Below are 24,495 nucleotides of genomic sequence, written 5' to 3' on the forward strand. Positions count from 1 at the left end.
ACCTCTCCTTTTACCAGAATAAACAACAAATAAGGAAGATGTTTGTCTGAAATCTTTTGTAGACTCTAAATAGAATTTTAGAGCACGGACTACGTCCAAATTGTGTAACAAACGTTCCTTCTTTGAAACTGGATTCGGACATAAAGAAGGTACAACTATCTCCTGGTTAATATTTTTGTTAGAAACAACCTTAGGAAGAAAACCAGGCTTAGTACGCAAAACCACCTTATCTGCATGGAACACCAGATAGGGCGGAGAACACTGCAGAGCAGATAACTCTGAAACTCTTCTAGCAGAAGAAATTGCAACCAAAAACAAAACTTTCCAAGATAGTAACTTAATATCTATGGAATGTAAAGGTTCAAACGGAACCCCTTGAAGAACTGAAAGAACTAGATTTAGACTCCAGGGAAGAGTCAAAGGTCTGTAAACAGGCTTGATCCTAACCAGAGCCTGAACAAATGCTTGAACATCTGGCACAGATGCCACTCTTTTGTGTAGTAAGACAGATAAAGCAGAGATCTGTCCCTTTAGAGAACTTGCAGATAATCCTTTCTCCAAACCTTCTTGTAGAAAGGAGAGAATCTTAGGAATTTTTATCTTATTCCATGGAAATCCTTTGGATTCACACCAACAGATATATCTTTTCCATATTTTATGGTAAATCTTTCTAGTTACCGGTTTTCTGGCCTGAACCAGAGTATCTATCACAGAATCTGAAAACCCACGCTTCGATAGAATCAAGTGTTCAATCTCCAAGCCGTCAGCTGGAGGGAGACCAGATTTGGATGTTCGAATGGACCCTGAACAAGAAGGTCCTGTCTCAAAGGTAGCTTCCATGGTGGAACCGATGACATATTCACCAGGTCTGCATACCAAGTCCTGCGTGGCCATGCAGGAGCTATCAAGATCACTGAGGCCCTCTCCTGATTGATCCTGGCTACCAGCCTGGGAATGAGAGGAAACGGTGGAAATACATAAGCTAGATTGAAGGTCCAAGGTGCTACTAGTGCATCTACTAGAGTCGCCTTGGGATCCCTGGATCTGGACCCGTAGCAAGGAACCTTGAAGTTCTGACGAGACGCCATCAGATCCATGTCTGGAATGCCCCATAATTGAGTTATTTGGGCAAAGATCTCCGGATGGAGTTCCCACTCCCCCGGATGGAATGTCTGACGACTCAGAAAATCCGCCTCCCAGTTTTCCACACCTGGGATGTGGATCGCAGACAGGTGGCAGGAGTGATCCTCCGCCCATTGAATTATTTTGGTCACTTCTTTCATCGCCAGGGAACTCCTTGTTCCCCCCTGATGATTGATATACGCAACGCTCGTCATGTTGTCTGATTGGAACCTTATGAATCTGGCCTTTGCTAGTTGAGGCCAAGCTCTGAGAGCATTGAATATCGCTCTCAGTTCCAAAATGTTTATCGGGAGAAGAGACTCTTCCCGAGACCATAGACCCTGAGCTTTCAGGGATTCCCAGACCGCGCCCCAGCCCACTAGACTGGCGTCGGTCGTGACAATGACCCACTCTGGTCTGCGGAAGCTCATTCCCTGGGACAGATGGTCCAGGGTCAGCCACCAACGGAGTGAATCTCTGGTCTTCTGATCTACTTGAATCATTGGAGACAAGTCTGTATAGTCGCCATTCCACTGTTTGAGCATGCACAGTTGTAATGGTCTTAGATGAATTTGTGCAAAAGGAACTATGTCCATTGCTGCAACCATCAACCCTACTACTTCCATGCACTGTGCTATGGAAGGACGAGGAACAGAATGAAGAACTTGACAAGTGCTTAGAAGTTTTGACTTTCTGACCTCTGTCAGAAAAATCCTCATTTCTAAGGAATCTATTATTGTTCCCAAGAAGGGAACTCTTGTCGACGGAGACAGAGAACTTTTTTCTATGTTCACCTTCAATCCGTGTGATCTGAGAAAGGCCAGAACGATGTCTGTATGAGCCTTTGCTTTTGACAGGGATGACGCTTGTATTAGAATGTCGTCCAAGTAAGGTACTACTGCAATGCCCCTCGGTCTTAGAACCGCTAGAAGGGACCCTAGTACCTTTGTGAAAATCCTTGGAGCAGTGGCTAACCCGAATGGGAGGGCCACAAACTGGTAATGCTTGTCCAGAAAAGCGAACCTTAGGAACTGATGATGTTCTTTGTGGATAGGAATATGTAGGTACGCATCCTTTAGATCCACGGTAGTCATAAATTGACTTTCCTGGATAGTGGGTAGAATCGTTCGAATGGATTCCATCTTGAACGATGGTACCCTGAGAAATTTGTTTAGGATCTTCAAATCCAAAATTGGTCTGAAAGTTCCCTCTTTTTTGGGAACTACGAAAAGATTGGAATAAAATCCCATTCCTTGTTCCTTTATTGGAACTGGGTGTATCACTCCCATCTTTAACAGGTCTTCTACACAATGTAAGAACGCCTGTCTCTTTATTTGGTTTGAGGATAAGTGAGACATGTGGAACCTTCCCCTTGGGGGTAGTTCCCTGAATTCCAGGAGATAACCCTGAGAAACTATTTCTAGCGCCCAGGGATCCTGAACATCTCTTGCCCAAGCCTGAGCAAAGAGAGAGAGTCTGCCCCCCACTAGATCCGGTCCCGGATCGGGGGCTACTCCTTCATGCTGTTTTGTTAGCAGCGGCAGGCTTCTTGGCCTGCTTACCCTTGTTCCAGCCTTGCATCGGTTTCCAGGCTGGTTTGGGTTGTGAGGCATTACCCTCTTGCTTAGAGGATGCAGAATTAGAGGCCGGTCCGTTCCTGAAATTGCGAAAGGAATGAAAATTAGACTTATTTTTGGCCTTGAAAGGCCTATCTTGTGGAAGGGCGTGGCCCTTTCCCCCAGTGATGTCTGAAATAATCTCTTTCAATTCTGGTCCAAATAGAGTTTTACCTTTGAAAGGGATGTTAAGCAATTTTGTCTTGGATGACACATCCGCTGACCAAGACTTTAGCCAAAGCGCTCTGCGCGCCACGATAGCAAACCCTGAATTTTTCGCCGCTAATCTAGCTAATTGCAAAGCGGCATCTAAAATAAAAGAGTTAGCCAACTTAAGTGCGTGAACTCTGTCCATAACCTCCTCATATGGAGTCTCTCTACTAAGCGAGTTTTCTAGTTCCTCGAACCAGAACCACGCTGCTGTAGTGACAGGAACAATGCACGAAATGGGTTGTAGAAGGTAACCTTGTTGTACAAAAATCTTTTTAAGCAAACCCTCCAATTTTTTATCCATAGGATCTTTGAAAGCACAACTATCTTTGATAGGAATAGTAGTGCGTTTGTTTAGAGTAGAAACTGTCCCCTCGACCTTAGGGACTGTCTGCCATAAGTCCTTTCTGGGGTCGACCATAGGAAATAATTTCTTAAATATAGGGGGGGGAACAAAAGGTATGCCGGGCTTTTCCCACTCCTTATTTACTATGTCCGCCACCCGCTTGGGTATCGGAAAAGCGCCGGGGTGCACTGGAACCTCTAGGAACTTGTCCATCTTGCATAATTTCTCTGGAATGACCAAGTTGTCACAATCATCCAGAGTAGATAACACCTCCTTAAGCAGTGCGCGGAGATGTTCTAATTTAAATTTAAATGTCACAACATCAGGTTCAGCTTGTTGAGAAATTTTTCCTGAATCTGAAATATCCCCATCTGACAAAACCTCCCTCATGGCCCCTTCAGATTGGTGTGAGGGTATGACAGAACAATTATCATCAGCGCCCTCCTGCTCTACAGTGTTTAAAACAGAGCAATCACGCTTTCTCTGATATGCAGGCATTTTGGATAAAATATTTGCTATGGAGTTATCCATTACTGCCGTCAATTGTTGCATAGTAATAAGCATTGGCGCGCTAGAAGTACTAGGGACCTCCTGCGTGGGCAAAACTGGTGTAGACACAGCAGGAGATGATGTAGAACTATGTCCACTCCCTTCATCTGATGAATCATCTTGGGCAACTTTACTATCTGTGGCAGTACTGTCCTTACTTTGTTTGGACATATGGCACAATTATCACACAATTTTGAAGGGGGAGACACATTGGCTTCCATACATACAGAACATAGCTTATCTGAAGGCACAGACATGTTAAACAGGCTTAAACTTGTCAATAAAGTACAAAAAAAAAACGTTACTTTAAATTTTAAACAGTGCACACTTTATTACTGAATATGTGAAAAACTATGAAGGAATTGTTCAAATTTAACCACATTTTCACCACAGTGTCTTAAAGCATTCAAAGCATTGCACCCCAAATTTGAGACCTTTAACCCTTAAAATGAAGAAACCGGAGCCGGTTAAAATTTTAACCCCTCTACAGTCCCAGCTACAGCCTTTGCTGCGACTTTACCAAACCCAGGGGGTATACGATACCAAATGAAGCCTTCTAGGAACCTTTTCAAATACTTTCAGACCCACACACATGCAGCTGCATGTCCTGCTCTCAAAAGAAACTGCGCAGTAATGGCGCGAAAATGAGGCTCAGCCTACTACAGGGATTACAGAGCAATCGCGCTTTCTCTGATAAGTAGGCATTTTGGATAAAATATTTGCTATGGAGTTATCCATTACAGCCGTTAATTGTTGCATGGTAATAAGCATTGGCGCACTAGATGTACTAGGGGCCTCCTGTGTGGGCAAAACTGGTGTAGACACAGCAGGAGATGATGTAGTATCATGTTTACTCCCCTCATCTGAGGAATCATCTTGGGCAATTTCATTATCTGTGGCAGTACTGTCCTTACTTTGTTTGGACGCTATGGCACAATTATCACATAAATTTAAATGGGGAGACACATTGGCTTTCATACATATAGAACATAGCTTATCCGAAGGCACAGACATGTTAAACAGGCTTAAACTTGTCAACAAAGCACAAAAAACGTTTTAAAACAAAACCGTTACTGTCTCTTTAAATTTTAAACAGAAAACACTTTATTACTGAATATGTGAAAAAGTATGAAGGAATTGTTCAAAAATTACCAAAATTTCACCACAGTGTCTTAAAGCATTAAGAGTATTGCACACCAAATTTCAGAGCTTTAACCCTTAAAATAACGGAACCGGAGCCATTTACAAATTTAACCCCTATACAGTCCCAGCTATAGCCTTTGCTGAGACCCAACCAAGCCCAGAGGGGAATACGATACCAATTGACGCCTTCTAGAAGCTTTTCCAGCAAATTTCAGATCCTCACACATGCATCTGCATGCCCTGCTCTCAAAAAACAACTGCGCAGTAATGGCGCGAAAATGAGGCTCAGTCTACAACTAGGAAGGCCCCCTGACTGGAAAAGGTGTCTAACATAATGCCTGCCGTTTAATAAACGTTCCCCAAGTTTATAAATGCGAATTGTCAGCATAAATATGAATAAAATGCCCAAATAAAGCAATCGATTTAGCCCATAAAAATGTCTACCAGTTTTTTAGCCCATATTAAGCCCTTTATTCTGTTTGTTTGACTAAGAAAATGGCTTACCGGTCCCCATGAGGGGAAATGACAGCCTTCCAGCATTACATGGTCTTGTTAGAAATATGGCTAGTCATACCTTAAGCAGAAAAGTCTGCTAACTGTTTCCCCCAACTGAAGTTACTTCATCTCAACAGTCCTATGTGGAAACAGCAATCGATTTTAGTTACTGTCTGCTAAAATCATCTTCCTCTCACAAACAGAAATCTTCATCCTTTTCTGTTTCAGAGTAAATAGTACATACCAGCACTATTTTAAAATAACAAACACTTGATAGAAGAATAAAAACTACATTTAAACACCAAAAAACTCTTAACCATCTCCGTGGAGATGTTGCCTGTGCAACGGCAAAGAGAATGACTGGGGTGGGCGGAGCCTAGGAGGGACTATGTGGCCAGCTTTGCTGGGACTCTTTGCCATTTCCTGTTGGGGAAGAGATATCCCACAAGTAAGGATGACGCCGTGGACCGGACACACCAATGTTGGAGAAATGTAGGTTTTTTTAACAAACCCACCAGGCAATTTCTCACTTTAATGCACACACTTACCATTTTGCAAACACACCTAAATGCTGCCCCATTCTAATGCACATCCCCAGGCACTTTTCTGTTCTTACTCAATCACTTGAAGTCAAATTTGTCAAACTTAATGGCAACCACCATGTGCTCCCCTACCCTTATACACATCCCTGGCAGTGTCCCACATCTATGCACAACATTTAGGGCCTCTTTTTCCCTTACACACTCATCTAAGCACTCTCTCTGTTTTACACATTTCCGAACATTCTCAAACCCTTATACTTGCTTTGCGTGCAATTCGATAGAGTGTATTATTTATGGGGTTAAATTGGCCTGTGGGGCAGTTCAATCATGTGTGCACAGGCTTAAACATGATGCAAATTACCTATTTTAATAGGGGCTGAAGGGAGCAAATGAAAATGGTTTATTATGGCACAACATTGATGCCAAGGATGCATCTTTTTTATGTGGCATATGGGCATATAACAGACACAAAGTGCTAGATTACAAGTGGAGCACAAAATATCGCTTCCGCGAGAGTGATATTTGCGCTCCACTTAGTAATACCAGTGCACGCAAATATGCGCTGTTATTACAAGTTAGGTGCAAGATAGCGCTCCCCTTGTAATTTAGCCCAAAGTGGGCACCAAAGTCATTTTGATTTGGGCATAGTGCTGGCAAAATGTCTCTGTTTTGAATATATACTTCTACATTGAGATCCTATTTACTATTTTCTCTTAGGCAGATGTAATAACCAATAATTCATATCTTTTACAGCATTTGGTGAACTTGCTTCATTAAATTTCACATAAACCTCTCATATATGCAAGCCATTTCTATTAGATAACCCTTAAAAAGAACTTTTACCTTAACAACCATGTCAAATAATTTAGGATATCTTCGGTCATGCTCAATTTTTCTCAAGTAACTCACCACATGTAGGAGTTTGCTATATGTAAAAAAAAGTCATTATTTAAGTTGTCATAAAAAAAAGAATTATACATACAAGTATTGCTTTCTTGGCTTAAGCGGCCCATTGCAGAATTTGTCTTCATTGCCCTGCAGGATACAGGTGTTGTCACTCCCAATAATATACACTTCCTCTTTGCTGTAAAATCGCTCTCTTCCTTGTAAACAAGGCGGATTCTGAAATCCTTCATCAGTGAAATATGGCTTTGGTTTTTTGAAATATGCTTCGTGCCACTTTGTAACATTTACATCATGATGTGCTAATGGATAAAGAGAAAACAATTTAATTGATCCCTAAGCACTAACAAGTATAACAAAATAAAATAAATTATTGTAAGGACCTTTATAAATACATATTGTATATTCATAAATCATTAATGTAAATTTATTTTAGGAAATAACAAATAATAGAGATAGTAAACACAGTTGTTGTTTCTTTAAAGGGACATGAAACCCAAAGTTATTTCATGAATCAGAGTATACCATTTTAAACAACTTACCAATTAACTTCAATTAACGAATTTGCTTTGATAACATTTGTTGAAAAGAATACCTAGGTAGGTTCTGCAGCTGGAAACTAGATGCTGATTGGTGGCTGCACATATATTCCTGTAGTAATTGGCTTACCAGTGTGTTCAGATAGCTCCCAGTAGGGGATGGTTGCTTCTTTAATAAAATATACCAAAATAATTAAGCTAAATTGATAATAGAAGAAAACTGGAAAGTTGTTTAAAATTATAAGCTCAGTCTGAATAAAGAAAGAAAGTTTTTATGTTTCATGTCCCTTTAAGTTTTATTTTCTTTGTATTTAAAGGGACAGTCAACACCAGAATTTTTGTTGTTTATTACCCATTCCCCAGTTTTCAGTTTTGCATAACCAACACAGTTATAATAATACACTTTTTACCTCTGTGATTACCTTGTATCTAAACCTCTGCAAACTGCCCAATTTTTTCAGTTCTTTTGACAGCCTTGCATTTTAGCCAATCAGTGCTAACTCCTAGGTAACTTCACGTGCGTGAGCTCAATGTTATCTATATGACACGCATGAACTAACGCCCTCTAGTGGTGAAAAACTGTCAAAATGCATTCACATAAGAGGTGGCCTTCATGGTCTAAGAAATTAGCATATGAGCCTACCTAGGTTTAGCTTTCAACTAAGAATACCAAGAGAACAAAGCAAAATTGATGATAAAAGTAATTTGGAAAGTTGTTTAAAATCACATGCCCTTTTTGAATTATGAAAGTTCATTTTGGACTTCACTGTCCCTTTAAAGGGACATGAAACCCCATTTTTTATTTCATGATTCAGATAGAACATTCACTTTGCTTTGTTCTTATGGTATCCTTGGTTGAAAAGTATACTTAGGTAGGCTCAAGAGCAGCAATGCACAACTGGGAGCCATCTGCTGATTAGTGGCTGCACATTGTTATTGGCTCAGTCAATGTGTTCAGCTAGCTCCTAGTCGTGCACTGCTGCTCTTTTAACAAATTTAACAAAGTATACCAAGAGAATGAAACACATTTGTTTAACCCCTTAATGACCGGACCATTTTTCAATTTTCTTACCCTTAATGACAATGGCTATTTTTACATTTCTGCGGTGTTTGTGTTTAGCTGTAATTTTCCTCTTACTCGTTTACTGTACCCACACATATTATATACCGTTTTTCTCGCCATTAAATGGACTTTCTAAAAATACCATTATTTTCATCATATCTTATAATTTCCTATAAAAAAAATATAAAATATGAGGAAAAAATTGAAAAAAACACACTTTTTCTAACTTTGACCCCCAAAATCTGTTACACATCTACAATCACCAAAAAACACCTATGCTAAATAGTTTCTAAATTTTGTCCTGAGTTTAGAAATACCCAATGTTTACATGTTCTTTACTTTTTTTGCAAGTTATAGGGCCATAAATACAAGTAGCACTTTGCTATTTCCAAACAACTTTTTTTCAAAATTAGCGCTAGTTACATTGGAACCCTGATATCTGTCAGGAATACCTGAATATCCCTTGACATGTATATATTTTTTTTTAGAAGACAACCCAAAGTATTGATCTAGGCCCATTTTGGTATATTTCATGCCACCATTTCACCGCCAAATGTCATCAAATAAAAAAATAAGTTCACTTTTTCACAAATTTTGTCACAAACTTTAGGTTTCCCACTGAAATTATTTACAAACAGCTTGTGCAATTAAGGCACAAATGGTTGTAAATGCTTCTTTGGGATCCCCTTTGTTCAGAAATAGCAGACTTATATGGCTTTGGCATTGCTTTTTGGTAATTAGAAGGCCACTAAATGCTGCTGCGCACCACACGTAAATTATGCCCAGCAGTGAAGGGGTTAATTAGGTAGGTTGTAGGGAGCTTGCAGGGTTAATTTTAGCTTTAGGGTAGAGATCAGCCTCCCACCTGACACATCCCACCCCCTGATCCCTCCCAAACAGTTCTCTTCCCTCCCCCACCCCACAATTGTCCCCGCCATCTTAAGTACTGGCAGAAAGTCTGCCAGTACTAAATAAAAGGAGTTTTTCTTTTTTTTAATAAAAAAAATTAAAATGTTTTAGCTGTGATGGACTCCTGCCTTAGCCCCAACCTCCATGATCCCCCCAGCTCTCTAACCCTCTCCCCTACCTAATTGCCGCCATCTTGGGTACTGGCAGCTGTCTGCCAGTACCCAATTTGCCCCCAAAACAAGTGTTTTTTTTTGCAATTTTTTGCCATTTTAATATTTTCTGTAGTGTAGCAGCCCCCCACAATACCCCAACCCCCTCCCCCTCCCAGATCCTTATATATTTATTTATATTATATTTTTGTCCCCCCTTCCTTTCTCATTGGTGGCAGTGGCCATGTAATCGGGCGCGCACGCGCACCCCCGCGCGCCCCCGTGCGCGCGCACGCGCGCCCCCGCACGCTCCCGGCACCCGGCGTGCACATAGCACTTACAGGAACCGGATGCCGGGTAGCGATGGGCCGCCCACCCGCCTCCCTGATGTGCTCCCACCCACCAACGAACCGGCACCATCGCTACCGGTGCAGAGAGGGCCACAGAGTGGCTCTCTCTGCATCGGAGTCTTCTAAATGGTATTGCAGGATGCCTCCATATGGAGGCATCACTGCAATACCCTGAGAGCTGCTGGAAGCGATTGCGATCGCTTCCAGCACTCTCTTAGACAACTGACGTACCAGGTACGTCTATTGTCATTAACTGTAAGTTAATGCATGACGTACCTGGTACGTCAGTTGTCATTAAGGGGTTAAAAGTGTATGTTCTATCTGAATCATGAAAGAAAAAGGTTGGGTTTTGTGTCCTTTTAAGGTATTGTGCCCATGTTGTCTTTAAAACTATCATTTATAAATGTAATTTATTAAAGAAACTTTGTTAAGAAATAAAAAGGTGGATTAATTTCAAGGATTAATTGATACTAGCAACTAGACATGTACATTTGGATTCAGTCAAATGCAAATATACGTTTGCTGTATTCTTTACGTTTGTTTCAAAACTAAAAAACGATAATGAATAATCAAAGGAATGAATGATGGAATGAAAGATAGTAGAGCAAAAATATTAGTTGCTTTGTTCCTGCCATTAAAACCACTACTCTCAATACTGGAAAGGCTTTTCTGCAGGTGGGAAAGGGTTCAAAAGTTTAGATTTAAAGTATTCAATAACTAAATCCTGCTATTTCATTGTCAATTAATTAAATTAATTCATTCAAGCGTATAACAAACCATCAATAAAAAAAAACATTAGTTTCTCTCATCGTTATGTAAGCTTCCCTGAATAGTAGAATCTTCAGGGAGCACTTGAAGCTTCTAAAACTAAGGGAGATTCTTGTGGAGCGAGGCAGAGAGTTCCATAAGATGTGAGCCAGTCTTGAGAAATCTTGTAGACGGGAATGTGAGGAGGTAACAAGAGAGAAGGAGAGTAGGAGATCATGAGCGGAGCGAAGGGGACGGGAGGGAGAGTATCTGGAGACAAGGTCTGAGATGTAGGGGGAAGCATTGCAATTGAGGGCTTTGTGTGTCAGAGTGAGAATTTTGTGTTTTATCCTGGAGGAAGCCAGTGAAGGGATTGGCAGAGAGGTGCGGCAGATGAAGAGCGATGTGCAAGGAAGATGAGCCTGGCAGAGACATTCATTATGGATTGTAAATGAATACAAATAAAAAGTGATTGATTTAAATTACAAAATATTAAAGGAAAATATATATTCCAATTTAAGTATATGTGTGATCCGTGTGGTTTCTCCTTCCTCTTGGTAAATTAGGATTTCATTCAAACTTCCAAAATAAAAATAGAAACAATATAGTGCAATATGTTTGATAACAAAGATATTATTCACACCAGTGGTCCCTTGACCAAGTTAATTTTGTGTACTTTTTGTATCACTTATGGATTGTAAAGGAGCTAGGCAGCAGCTAGGGAGACCAGAGAGGATAGAGTTGCAGTAGTCAAGACGGGAAAGGATGAGAGAGTGAATTAAAATCTTTGTTGTGTCATGTAAGGAAATGTCTAATTTTAGCGATGTTTTTAAGGTGGAAGCGGCAGGTTTTAGCCAAGGACTGAATGTGAGGAGTAAAAGAAAGATCTGAGTCAAGTGTGACCCCAAGACATTGGGCATGTTGGGATAATGATGGAGTTGTCAACAGTTATAGAGGCATGGGGTGTGGAGATTTTGGAAGAAGGGGGGAAATAAGGAGCTTAGTTTTGGAGAGATTTAGCTTGAGGTAGTGAGAGGACATCCAAGATGAGATATGGGAGAGACAGTTATTGACATGGGTTAGCAAGGAGGAAGATAGTTCTGGTGCAGAGAGGTAGATTTGGGTATCGTCGGCATACAAATGATAATGAAACCCGTGGGACTTTATTAAGGAACCTAGTGAGGACATGTAGATTGAGAAGAGAAGGGGACCGAGGACAGAGCCTTGTGGTACCCCAACAGAAAGAGGTAACGGGGCAGAGGATACCCCAGAGAAGGCTACACTAAAGGTACGGTTAGACAGATAGGAAGAAGGTTGGTCGACAGTATAAAAGGCTTCAGACAGATCAAGGAGGATAAGTAGAGAGAAGTGGCCTTTTGATTTTGCTGTAAGTAGATCATTGGTAACCTTAACAATTGCTGTCTCTGTTGAGTGAAGGGGGCGAAATCCAGATTGCAGTGGGTCAAGGAGGGAGTTTAATACAAGGAAATGGGATAGACGTGCATATACTAGCTTTTCAAGAAGCTTTGAGGCAAGAGGTATTAGGGAAATAGGGCAGTAGTTGGATTGGGAGGTTGGATAGAGAGAAGGTTTTTTGAGAATAGGTATGACTAATGCATATTTAAGAGATGTGGGAACTATACCAGTGCTGAAGGAGAGGTTAAAGATGTGTGTGAGTATAGGGGTAAGGGTAGAAGAGAGGGAGGGGAGTAGTTGTGAGGGGATGGGGTCAAGGGGACAGGTAGTGAGGTGAGAGGATAGTATAAGGGCAGAAACTTCATCCTCTGTAACAGGGGCAAAAGGGCTAAATTTATGGCTATGTGGGTTTTGGATGATTGTGAGCTTTTGAGGGGGTTTGAGATCGGTAGTATGCTGAGAGCTGATTTCATTTCTGATGGAGTCAATGTTGTTGTTTAAGTAGCTGGCAAAATCTTGGGCTGAGAGAAAAGTTGTGGTGGGAGGTAGGGGTGAGCGGAGAAGAGTATTGAATGTGGAGAACAGATGTTTTGGGTTTGAAGAAAGAGTAGAGATAAGAGTAGATAAGTAATGTTGCTTATATGGATTAAGGGCAGAATAGTAAGAGTTCAAGATGAACTTATAGTTAAGAAAGTCAGCAGAACTCCGAGATTTCCTCCAGTGTCGCTCAGCAGTACGGGAACATCTGCGTAGGTACCGTGTCAGAGGAGTATGCCAGGGCTGAGGATGTGTGCATGTTTTCTGAGCTATGGTAGGTGGTGTCAGATTATCAAGGACCGATGTAAGGGTGGAGTTATAGTGGCAGATGGATTCATCAGGACAGGAAAAGGGGGGGATGGAAGAGAGAAGAGGTTCGAGAGAGCTAGCGAGCTGTTGCTAATCTAATGACTTGATTCTTCTGTGAAGTTTAGTGTGAGGGGTAGAAGGAGGGAGAGTTGTAGGGAGGGAGGTGATGGTACAAGTGAGGAGGTGGTGGTCAGAAAGAGGAAAATGTGAGTTTGTGAAGTTTGAGATAATGCATCGATAACTGAAAATCAGATCAAGGGAGTGACCATCTTTGTGAGTGGGAGAGTCAGTCCATTGTGACAGGCCAAAAGAGGAAGTGAGTTACAGAAGCTGTTTTGCAGAGGAGCCAGAGGGATTATAAACAGGGAGGTTAAGGTCACTGAGAATGAAGGCAGGGGTATCCGAGGAAAGGAAGAAAGGTAGCCAGGCGGCAAAGTGATCTACAAATAGAGTTGCGGAGCCAGGGGGCGGTATATGACTGCAACACGTATAGAGAGGGGAGAGAATAAGCGTACCATGTGTGTTTTTAATTAAGAAAATGTGAGGGAAGAGAAGGGCTGTATATGTTGAAAGGTGCAACAAGAGGAAAGTAAAATACCAACACCACCTCCTTGTCTATTGTCAGACCTAGGAGTGTGGCTGAAGTGGAGACCCCCCATGTGACAGTGCAGCAGGTTTTAGATGCAAGAGGAATAAGATTAAGGTTTCCAGAGTTTTGTTTTTGAAGTCTATTGAAGGGCACAGATGGGTGAGCAGGGCAAGGAAGTTGTGGGGGACCAGGATTAGGGGAGATGTTGCCAGCAGCTAGTATGAGCAAGAGGGAGACTGACATGAGATGAGATGCGAATTTGCAGTAGTGAGACTGGTTTTGTGGTGAGTTGCAAGGGGGGGAGAGAGTCTTTAGGAATGTGGGAAGTTCATGAATACAAAAGTAAGGTGAGGTTAAGAGAGATGGGCAAATGAGCAGTGCAGGTGGTGAGGGGTAGGAGTAATTGAGTAAAGTAATTTGTTGAACAGACAAAAGGTGGCAAACAGGGATATTAAGATATTGTGCATTTTTTACAAAATAGACAGTGTATAAAACTCAGTATTAAAACAAAACTTGCCTTATCCCTTTTCCAGTCCTTGTATAATTCTTGTATAATTTGTTGTGCCTCACTTATAAATGTTCACTTAAGAGATGTGAACAGATGATCTTACACTATTGCTATCAACCTACATTGCTAGCCCCTGCATTGCTTTCCTCATAGCAGTGTTAAAATTATAGGCCAGAGCATTCAGCTGAATGCAATAAATAAGGTAATGACCTGATCAAAGACAGTCAAAAAGCCAATTTGATTCAGGGTGAGATAAGTTAAAAATAACAGACAATCGGGTTCCACAAGGGACCACCACAAGAATAAATGATTTAAAGGACTGCTGATCATAGGATATACTTCCGGAGTTAAAATGGACATATTGCCTATGTAAGCAGATACAACTGCCATCTCACTGTGCCTTGTGCAATGTTCATTTATTATCTGAAATGCCACATATAATTTTGTCAACTTCTGTCTGGAAAACCAATAAAAAATATTATTAAAAAAAAATAAAATAACAAACAATAGAATTTGGGGGAGGCTGTGGTTAAACCATTAGTGAAATTATGAATTTAGGAATTAAAACAAGTATTTGCAAGGTTTGAACATCACATAGATAAAGCCACGATATCAGCAGGGAAAATACATAATTAAGTATACAGACAAATGCAAAAGGGAGGCTTGCAATACAAATGACACAAAAAACTGGGAAATTGGCAGAATTTTAATTCAGGGATCAATTTGCATACCAAAGAGAGACTTGTAGTACAAATGACACAAAAAAACTGGGAAATTGGCAGGATTTGAATGCAGGGATCAATTCACATACCAAGGAGAGACTTGTAGTACAATTGACACAAAAAAACTGGGAAATTGGCAGGATTTGAATGCAGGGATCAAATCACATACCAAAGAGAGACTTGCAGTACAAATTACACAAAAAATGGGAAATTTGCAGGATTTGAATGCAGGGATAAATTCACATACCAAAGAGAGACTTGTAGTACAAATGACACAAAAATACTGGGAAATTGACAGGATTTGAATGCAGGGATCAATTCACATACATTTACAAAGTAAACGAGTTACAAAGAAACTGTGAAGGCACAATAAGAATTTGTAAAATTACAATCTTAAATACACTGCTGTATACAAAATAAAATACAAAATAGAAAGTGCAAAGTTTAAATGTAATAAAATGTAATCTGATGTGTAAAGTGATATAAAAAAGAAAGCAAAAAGTATAAATGCAGAAGAACAGCCATGTCATGCAGATATTGCACTGGGTTTGTCTATTCTTTACATACAGAAATGTAGGGAACACCCCTTGGAGAAGTAAAGCAAAATCTGCCTTTTGAAAATTTCACTACGTATCTTGCAGTGTTGGAGGATCATTTTAGAATATCTCACCTGAGCAGATAGGTTTTGAATATCAGGGTCTCAGCCTGTTGCTCTGTCTCTGCACCACTTGAGGCTCAGGCTGAGAGTTTTTTGTGCTGCTTCCTGCACTGGCTATCTCTCTGGCTCCACCTGCTTGCCAGCTGCAGGTAGTTTCTCATAAGCACTGCTATTTAAGGCAGCCTCATAGACCACTCCCTGTCCTGACATTGTGGTTTACACTCTGTCTCTGCCTCTGACCTGTGGCTGTATTAAAGTAATTTTGTTCTTTCTTCTGTCTCCTGTACCTGGCTTGTCTCCCGACCTCTCTTTTGGATCTCATCTGTGTTTAGACAAAGGATCAGACTGCTTATCTGTTAAGGGGTTGTTTTCTGACTACTCTTCTGGATACTCCCTGTGGCTTCCTGGTATTTGACCCTCACCTTGTCTTCAGACTATTCTCTTGTTACCAACCAGTCAGAGCTACCAGTGTATCCAGTATCTCTACTAAGGTATCCTGTTCCAGTACCCTAGCCCTGCAGGGGGCATTTGCTAAGCACCAGTATCCTGCTTCAGCACCCTAGCACTGCTGAGGGCATCTACCAAGCACCACTATCCTGCTCCAGTACCCACACCTTGCAGAGGGTTGCTGCCAAGCGCCGGTATCCAGCTTCAGTACCCATGGCCTGCAGAGGACATCTGCCACTCACTGCTATACTGCTCCAGAACCCACGCCCTGCAGAGGGCACTTGCCAAGCACTGCTATACTGCTCCAATACCCACGCCCTGCAGAGGGCATCTGACAAGCACAGGTATCTTGCTTCAGTACCCAAGCCCTGCAGAGGGTGTCTGCTACGCACCGCTATCATGCTCCAGTACCCACGCCCTGCATAGGGCATCTGTCATGCACCGCCATCCTGCTCCAGAACCCACAGCCTGAAGAGGGCATCTTTCAAGCACTGGTGTCCAGCTCCTGTTCCCAAGCCCTGCATAGGGTGTCTGCCAAGCATCAGTATCCTGTCTCAGCCTTAGAGTGGACACTCCTGTTTTTGGCCTCAAGTGGGCACTACTGTCTTTGGCCTCAAGTGGGCACTCCTACCTTTGGCCAAAGTGAGCACTCCAGACCTCGGCTCCCTAAAGTGGGCAATCCAGTTCCTGGCCCTAAAATTGGCAATCCTGTTTCTGGTCCTTAGAGTGGGCACAATTTCTGACCCAACTTCGATGTGGGCATTACTGCTGCCTAATTCTGTTTCCAGAATCAGACTCTCCAGTTTCTTGAACAATAAATTTGCCTTGTGTCTGTTTTCTCAATCATGCCTAACAGGGGTAGTTTCATGAAGAAGCCTATTCACTGGCCCCTTTTAGTGCACAAAATGGGACTAGGTTTGACAGCTCTACACATGAGCTCCAAACCCCTGAACCCACTCTGTTGAACATGGCATCTGGGTGATTTTCATCAGAAAGAAAGGGTGTAGGAAGCAGGAGTTTAAATTGCTGCTTCATAAGTTTCAGTTATAGACTGAAATTAGCGAGCCTGCAACTGATAGAGGCATTTGCCTAATGATAAATGTACCCCCTAGTGTTAGCCCTTGCATAGTAGCATGCCACACTTATTAAAATAAACTAATAAGAATTTATTTGTTATTTGAACTTATATTAAGATGTTAAAATTATCTCTCACTTCAGGGTTTCATTAATATGCAGATATCAATAAATGAATGTTACTTCCATGTTAATTTATCATGCCAGCATTTTAACATTCATGAGAGAGAAAATGATGCATAAATTATCAGTCTAAATAACTGATACAGCAAAGGTGCAATTGTAAAGGAAAGAACTGTGGTGTATCAAAAGTGTGTAATAATGAAATGTATTTCATATCATTAAATATTTACTTGATATTTTTTAAAAATAATATTTAATTTGAATCTTTGTTTTATCATGTTAAGGATAAGTGTTTTACAGATTTCCTTATGTATCATATCAAGTATGTTCTTGCAATTGAAACCTTCCTATCCTAGATTTTTGAAATATGATAATATTAAAGAGCCAATCAGCAATGAGTACTGCTGTTTAATCTGTCTGAAACCTCACAGGCTGATGATGACAGAAAACCCAGACTCATTTGCCCAGGTTGACTGCCAATTGGTTGTGAGAGCCAGGAGGACGAAGAGGGGGGAGCTACACATGTGTTTGCTCGTACAATGGTAAATTCTGGCAGCCAATGCTGCGTTTGAGGCCTGGGTGTAAGTAGACAGATTCTCTGTGTCGCTACCTCATCCGCATGCACCTTCTTAAATGGGGGCCATAGAGTTTCAGGTTTGCTAGAGTTAAAATGACATGCTCTAATAAATGAGAGCATGTTATTTTAGCACAATAATGGTCGTTTTTTTTATAGTTAATAATAACTTATCTGTCATATGCAGCATGAACATATACTTTTATGGAATTGCCCTGCCTTTCACTTAGGCTTCTCTCAGCCTTAATTAAAATAATAGTAAGCTGGAAAGTTCATTGTAATTGCACAGAAGTATTGTTTTCCTTTGTAAATATTCTGTATACATTTGCCAACAGTTTTAACAAATGCATTGACATAATTCTTGGAACAATAACAATGCCTTAAAGGGGCATTTAAGTTGAAAGTATTTTTTTTTACAGTATATGCATCTGAGATTAATCACTACAAAAGATTTGTGTTTAAAATAAATGTTTTAAAACCATTTAACATTACAAATGTCATAGTCTAGGAAGGACATGCCCCTTGAAAAGTCTTCTCGCTTTCTTTATCATATCTCCTTTGTTGTGACCAAATAGAGACATATATAATGAGCTCATGTGTATATATCAAGCAATCACTGGGCAGCATGCAAAATGGTCCGAGTGCTAAATTCCAGGGAATTTTTGGTAGTGTGAAAAATTAAAAGTTTTAATATTTAAATTACAGGGGAAGAAAGGGAAATTAGCGGACAACATTTTTTTTACATTTTGTACAATTAAACCTTTGTTAAAGGACAGTTAAGTTAAAAATTAAACTTTCACGATTCAGATACAGCATGCAATTTTTTTTTCCAATTTACTTCTTTTTATCTAATTTACTTTGTTCACTTAGAATCTTTTGTTGAAAAGCATATCTAAGTAGGCTAAGGAGCAGCAACTACTGGGAGCTAACTGTTGATCAGTGACTGCACAAATATGCCTCTTATGATTGCCTCACTGGATCTGTTATGTTTGCTCCTAGTAGTGCATTGCTGCTCCTTCAACAAAGAATAGCAAGGAAATTAAGCAAATTTGATTACATAAGTAAATTGAAAAGTTGTTTAGAATTGTATGTTCTATCTGAATCATAAATGACAAATTTTGGGTTACATGCCCCTTTAGGAAATTAGAGTTCAAAGCCCCTTAACAAACACTGAGTAGCTGCAGATTAGCTTGATAAGGTACATAGTCACATATACATATTTAAATTGTTGCAACGCTACTTAAAAATGTGCGCTGTGATTTCTTAATGGATAGTAAAGTCAAAATTAAACTTTCATACAGAAATAGCATGTAATTTTTAAAAACCTTTACATTTACTTATTTGATCTAATTTACTTTGGACTCTTTGCATCCTTTGTTGAAGAGCATACCAAGGTAGACTCAGGGGCAGCAGTGCACTACTGGGAGCTAGTTGCTGATTGGTGGATGGACATATATATGTTTCTTGTCTATGGGGCCTATCTATCAAGCTCCGAAAGGAGCTTGATGCCCCGTGTTTCTGGCGAGCCTGCAGGCTCGCCAGAAACAGCAGTTATAAAGCAACAGTCACAAAGACTGCTGCTCCATAACCTGTCCGCTTGCTCTGAGCAGACGGACAGACATTGCCGAAAATCAACCCGATCGAGTACGATCGGGTTGATTGATACCCCCCTGCTGGCGGCCCATTGGCTGCGAGTCTGCTCTTGTGAGCTGCTGGTGCAATGCTGAATACGGCAAGCATATTGCTCGCCGTATTCAGCGAGGTCTGGCGGACCTGATCCGCACTGTCGGATCAGGTCCGCCAGACTTTGATAAATTGGGGCCATTGACTCATCCAATGTGTTCAGCTAACTCCCAACAGTGCATTGCTGCTGCTTCAACAAAAGATACAAAGAGAATGAAGCAAATGTAATAATATAAGTACAATTGAAAGTTGTTTAACATGGTGTGCTCTGAATCTGAATCATGAAAGAACAATTTTGTGCTTAATTTCCCATTAAATCAGAGCAAAATCTAATTTACATATGAAGCAAAATCAAGTGTTTGGGGTAATCTTTATTCGCCTCTAAAATATATAGAAGGACATAGGACTTCTTACTTTCAGATACGTGGTGCTGAATCCATCTGCCAGATTATTGCTGCGACAATGGCAGATATCTCATAGCAGTGGGTCTATTGAGGGATCCTGCACTAGTGTAGAATCCAATATGTATCATATGACCCAGTGTTTGCAAGGGGGAGACCCACCATTGATATGTTTGTTTGTTTTTTACCTATAAATATCACATGATTATAATAGTAACAATGGTCACCTGGCAACAGCTGGTAATCTCACTCTATTTTGTTGCTGCTATTAGGACTTTTGTTTCTCTAAATCAATACACATTGGGTTATCTTGAGAAAATAGACAAGTGGTTGATTGTAAAAATAAGTGACATTTTATAGAATATATATCTTTATAGGATAGTTTCTTGTACTTAGTATGAAGTAGGACGTTTGCGCATGCAATAAAATGGTGGAAATTCATTACATTTAGAATACGTTAATGTGTATACAAAGACAAATACAATTACAGCAATTGTATTGGTTTTTTTGTACTTCATTTAGCTGTATCTTTGTTAAATTGGAAACACAGGGGCCGAATTATCAAGCTCCGAATGGAGCTTTATGCCCCTGATTCCGCCTGCTCCTATACGATCGGGCTGATTTACATGCCAAATCTGCAGGGGCGGTATTGCACAAGCAGTTCACTAGAACTGCTTGTGTAATGATAAATGCCGACAGCGTATGCTACATCATATCATGTCCGCTCGCACATTAATAAATTGGCCCCACAGTCTCTTGCCATAATTGCTTTGAGAATATCTATTAAAAACTGTTGCTTCTCAGTCCCTTAACCTTTCAAGGTCAATATCTTGATATTGCTTTACTGGGTAATATTACTTAATCAGATTGGTATGCTATAGCACGGTGTTGGCTGACATTAGGTCAGCTTGGTTTAAAACAAAGAGATCAGCTAGGGTTGAAAATAAATGACCATTGGGGAAAAAAAAGGATGGAAATCTAATCCAGAACTTTCACTATCTTAGGGGCCATGTCAAGACTGTAACCCATAGAGGATTGAGTCATCTGAACTAAATCAAGGTCATAGCTCATATAATATTCACTTAATTTAGACAAGAGCCCAAGGAATACACAACAATAACAAACATACTAGTAACATCAGTGGCATAGATTCACTAAAGTCCACTGTGATTCTGCAAACTGGCAGCTCATAGTCTTCCCAAAACGTTAATCACTAAATTCTTACAGAACATGGGCTAAACCTTGCATTTCTTGTAAGCTTCTTTACTTAAATAGTTATCAGGTTATTTAAAAAGCTTGCAGTGACTGCAAAACCCATTGATCTGGGACAGCATCTTGTGATAGTATTGTGTATTAGCCTGAGCACTGGGAATGGCTCTGTGACATCTCCTTAGGGCTGATGATCTAAAGTCTCTCCTCTGGTGAGATTATCTAAGAAAGTCTCGTCAGTATGGCAAAATCCTTCAAACAATTTTACAAAGGCAACTTTTAGCTTGAGGGCTGTTTATCTCATGATGCCGGATTCTGAATGTGAAGGTGAGGCACCTTCATTACAATATAATGCTAAAAAAATACAGACAGATTTTGTGTGATTTCACTCTATGCCAGTTAGCTTTGATCATTAAATGTATTACCTTACTACTGTATTTGTACATACATTATAATTCTGCTTTATAAAGTGATTTAACTTTGCATTACATTAAAGGGACAGTAAAGTCTTAATTAGACTGGCATGATTTAGACAGAGCCTACAATTTTAAACAACCTTCCAATGTACTTCTATTATTTAATTTGCTTCCTTTTCTTGTTATCCTTTGCTGAAAGATTTATCTAGGTAAGCTCAGGAGCAGCATATAACCTAGGTTCTAGCTGCTGATTGGTGGCTGCATATATATATACCGATTGTCATTGGCCCACCTATGTGTTCAGTTAGAAACCACTATTGCATTGCTGCTACTTCAACAAATGATACCAAGAGAATGAAACAAATTTGATAGAAGTAAACTGGAAAGTTGTTTAAAATTATATGTTTTACCTAAATCAAGAAAGAAAAAAATTTGTATTTCATGTACCTTTAATTGCAATAAAGTTGTACTGCATTTATAATGAAGATTTATAATTTATTTGCAAATACTACTGAAAAAACATAAATTATGCTTACCTGATAATTTTCTTTTCTTCAGATGGATAGAGTCCACAGCTGCATTCATTAATTTTGGGAATTCAGAACCTGGCCACCAAGAGGAGGCAAAGACACCCCAGCCAAAGGCTTAAATACTCCTCCCACTCCCCTCATCCCCCAGTCATTCTGCCGAGTAACAAAGAACAGTAGAAGAAATATCAGGGTGAAAAGGTGCCAGAAGAACACAAATTACAGCTGCCCCCCATAAAAACACGGGCGGGGAGCTGTGGACTCTTTCCATCTGAAGAAAAGAAAATGATCAGCTGAGCATAATTTATGTTTTTCTTCATAAATCGAAAGAGTCCACAGCTGCATTCATTACTTTTGGGAAAACAATACCCAAGCTATAGAGGACACTGAATGCTAAAACGGGAGGGTACAAAAAGGCGGCCCATTCTGAGGGCACCAAGCCTGAAACCACAACCCTAGAAAAAAAAAAACGCTTCGTCCAAAGCCAGAAAACATTTAAAAAGGAAAATACGGTCCCAAGGACACTGACCCACAGATAGTCCACAAGCTGTACTAGAGTACACAACACGGACACAACTGAGCCAACATTCCTCCAGAAAATACCATCGCCCAAAGGACGACCCTCAACCACACACCCCTTCATAGAAAGGGAGGCAACTGAAAACTTCCAAAAAGGAGAGGACATGGAGGAACAAACAAGGATTCCCAGAAGACCCCAACAGGGCGCAATAAATCCAAAGAAAGTGGAAAGCCCCAAAATGCTAATCACGCTCACAGGGACCTCAAGGGTACCCAAAACAAGGGAAGGCAACGCCCAGACCCCGATAGTACTGAATCACAAGGTTGAAACCGGGAACAGAATAGAGAAGCAAACTTCACTGAAAAAATCAGAGCAATCGTCTCGAACAAATGACTGAAATCATAGTCTCAAGTCACCAGGAAGTTGGAACTTAGAATATAGAAATATTCTCACCAACACATGCGTTAACCCCAAAGAAGCAACCTCTGAGCACCAAAACGCAGCAGTCATACCAGGATGACTGAAAAAAGGATGACTTGAAAAAGGAAGCCTTTGGCTGGGGTGTATTTGCCTCCTCCTGTTGGCCAGGTTTTGAATTCCCAAAAGTAATGAATGCAGCTGTGGACTCATTCCATTTATGAAGAAAAAATAGATAAAATAATGACATGCATATTCACGTCCTAATTAGTAATTAGTCTCGCCTTCTATTGCAGAAACATTGTAAATAGTTCTAAGTCAAATTCAGATTTTTCAGTGAATTTTTATCTTTATGAATCTTGTAAGGGCCCTTGAAAACCTGGTGAAATAGCTAAATTTTCAGACAAACTGACATTTATTGTCATACTGGCAAGGTTTTGCCATTTCAAAGCAGTCAACGTATGAACTCCTTTATAAACCTCTTGAGTATGGTTATACTGTCTCCTTTTTTGTGGTCTGAGAGGACACAATTTAACATTTTATAGAGGATATAATTTAAGCATATATGTGGCATGATTGAGTTGCAGAAGCCATGCATATAATCTGAGGTCAAATATAACCATATAGCCAGCATAAAAGAGATGCAAAAGCCAGTTTTATATTAAACGCTCCAGTTTACTTATATTATCAAATATGCTTCATTCTCTTTGTATCCTTTGTTAAACCTAGGAAGGTTTATAGGATTACAGGCGTGTACAAGTGCCTTTAGCAGTGTTTGTAACAATGTTTGTATTAATGTTATATATTGTTGCAAACACTGCTGCCATAGAGGGTTAAAGACAAATGCACAATATTGACGTTCTAGGAACCTACCATGGATTACTCTTCAACAAAGGATACTCAGAGAATAAAGTAAGTTTCATACTAATTTTAGCTTCACTGTCTTTTCAATGTCTGCAAAGAGCACTGATGAAGAACTCATATCAGATATATTTTCTTATTTATTTTACACATAGATCTGCCTTCACAGCTACTATGTAGGGAAAGGTGTTTCAGGAAAAAAAATGAAAATGTGACTCCAAGTATCATTAAGACTACTGCTCCGGTGTAATCAAAAGAGTAAATTATTTGTTGTGGAGGTTTTTTTTATATTTTTATTTCAGTTTGACCTATTAATATTTTTCATTTAATTATCCAGTGTACTGATTTTTTGCTTTCTGTTGCTAGTATGAAACTCTGTGGTTTACAGAGACATATGCAATGCAATGCAGCCCTCTACGGCAGACACAAGTGCAATTGGTGTTAGCATTACCCAACAGTAATGAAGAAATGCACAAGCAATAATACTATTGAAATCCTCTTGCAAGCACATGAATCTATGGGACTTTTAACGGGACAAAAAAGTCATTGCTGAAATGCACCTGAAGGCACTGCACATGCATTAGAAAAATGCTTCTAATAAAAGTTATAACATGTCCAGTGAAAGCAATTACTTTTGATGGAGCATTTGTTTGTGTGTCCTAGGCACCCTCATTCAAACACTGGACCTGCTCAGTAAGTATATATATATTCCATTGGTGATGGCTCAGTGGTATATTGCTGATAAATAGATGCAGGCTGTCTCAGCGGTCACAGCATTTGAATGCAGCTGCAAAGGGCCTATGTAAACATGGGTCCATACA

The 24,495-nt window shown here is 40.1% G+C and overlaps 1 protein-coding gene across 1 annotated transcript in view; it reads right to left on the reverse strand.

Moving 5' to 3' along the window:
• Positions 1-24,495, reverse strand: part of PTPRQ (protein tyrosine phosphatase receptor type Q) — a 538,955-nt gene that overhangs the window by 93,404 nt on the left and 421,056 nt on the right. Inside the window, 1 exon segment of the mRNA XM_053719240.1 lies at positions 7,006-7,228. Within this exon segment, the coding sequence (XP_053575215.1) occupies positions 7,006-7,228 (223 nt within the window).

The sequence above is a fragment of the Bombina bombina genome, chromosome 6 (genome assembly GCF_027579735.1).
Source record: "Bombina bombina isolate aBomBom1 chromosome 6, aBomBom1.pri, whole genome shotgun sequence".
NCBI classification, from domain to species: Eukaryota; Metazoa; Chordata; class Amphibia; order Anura; family Bombinatoridae; genus Bombina; species Bombina bombina.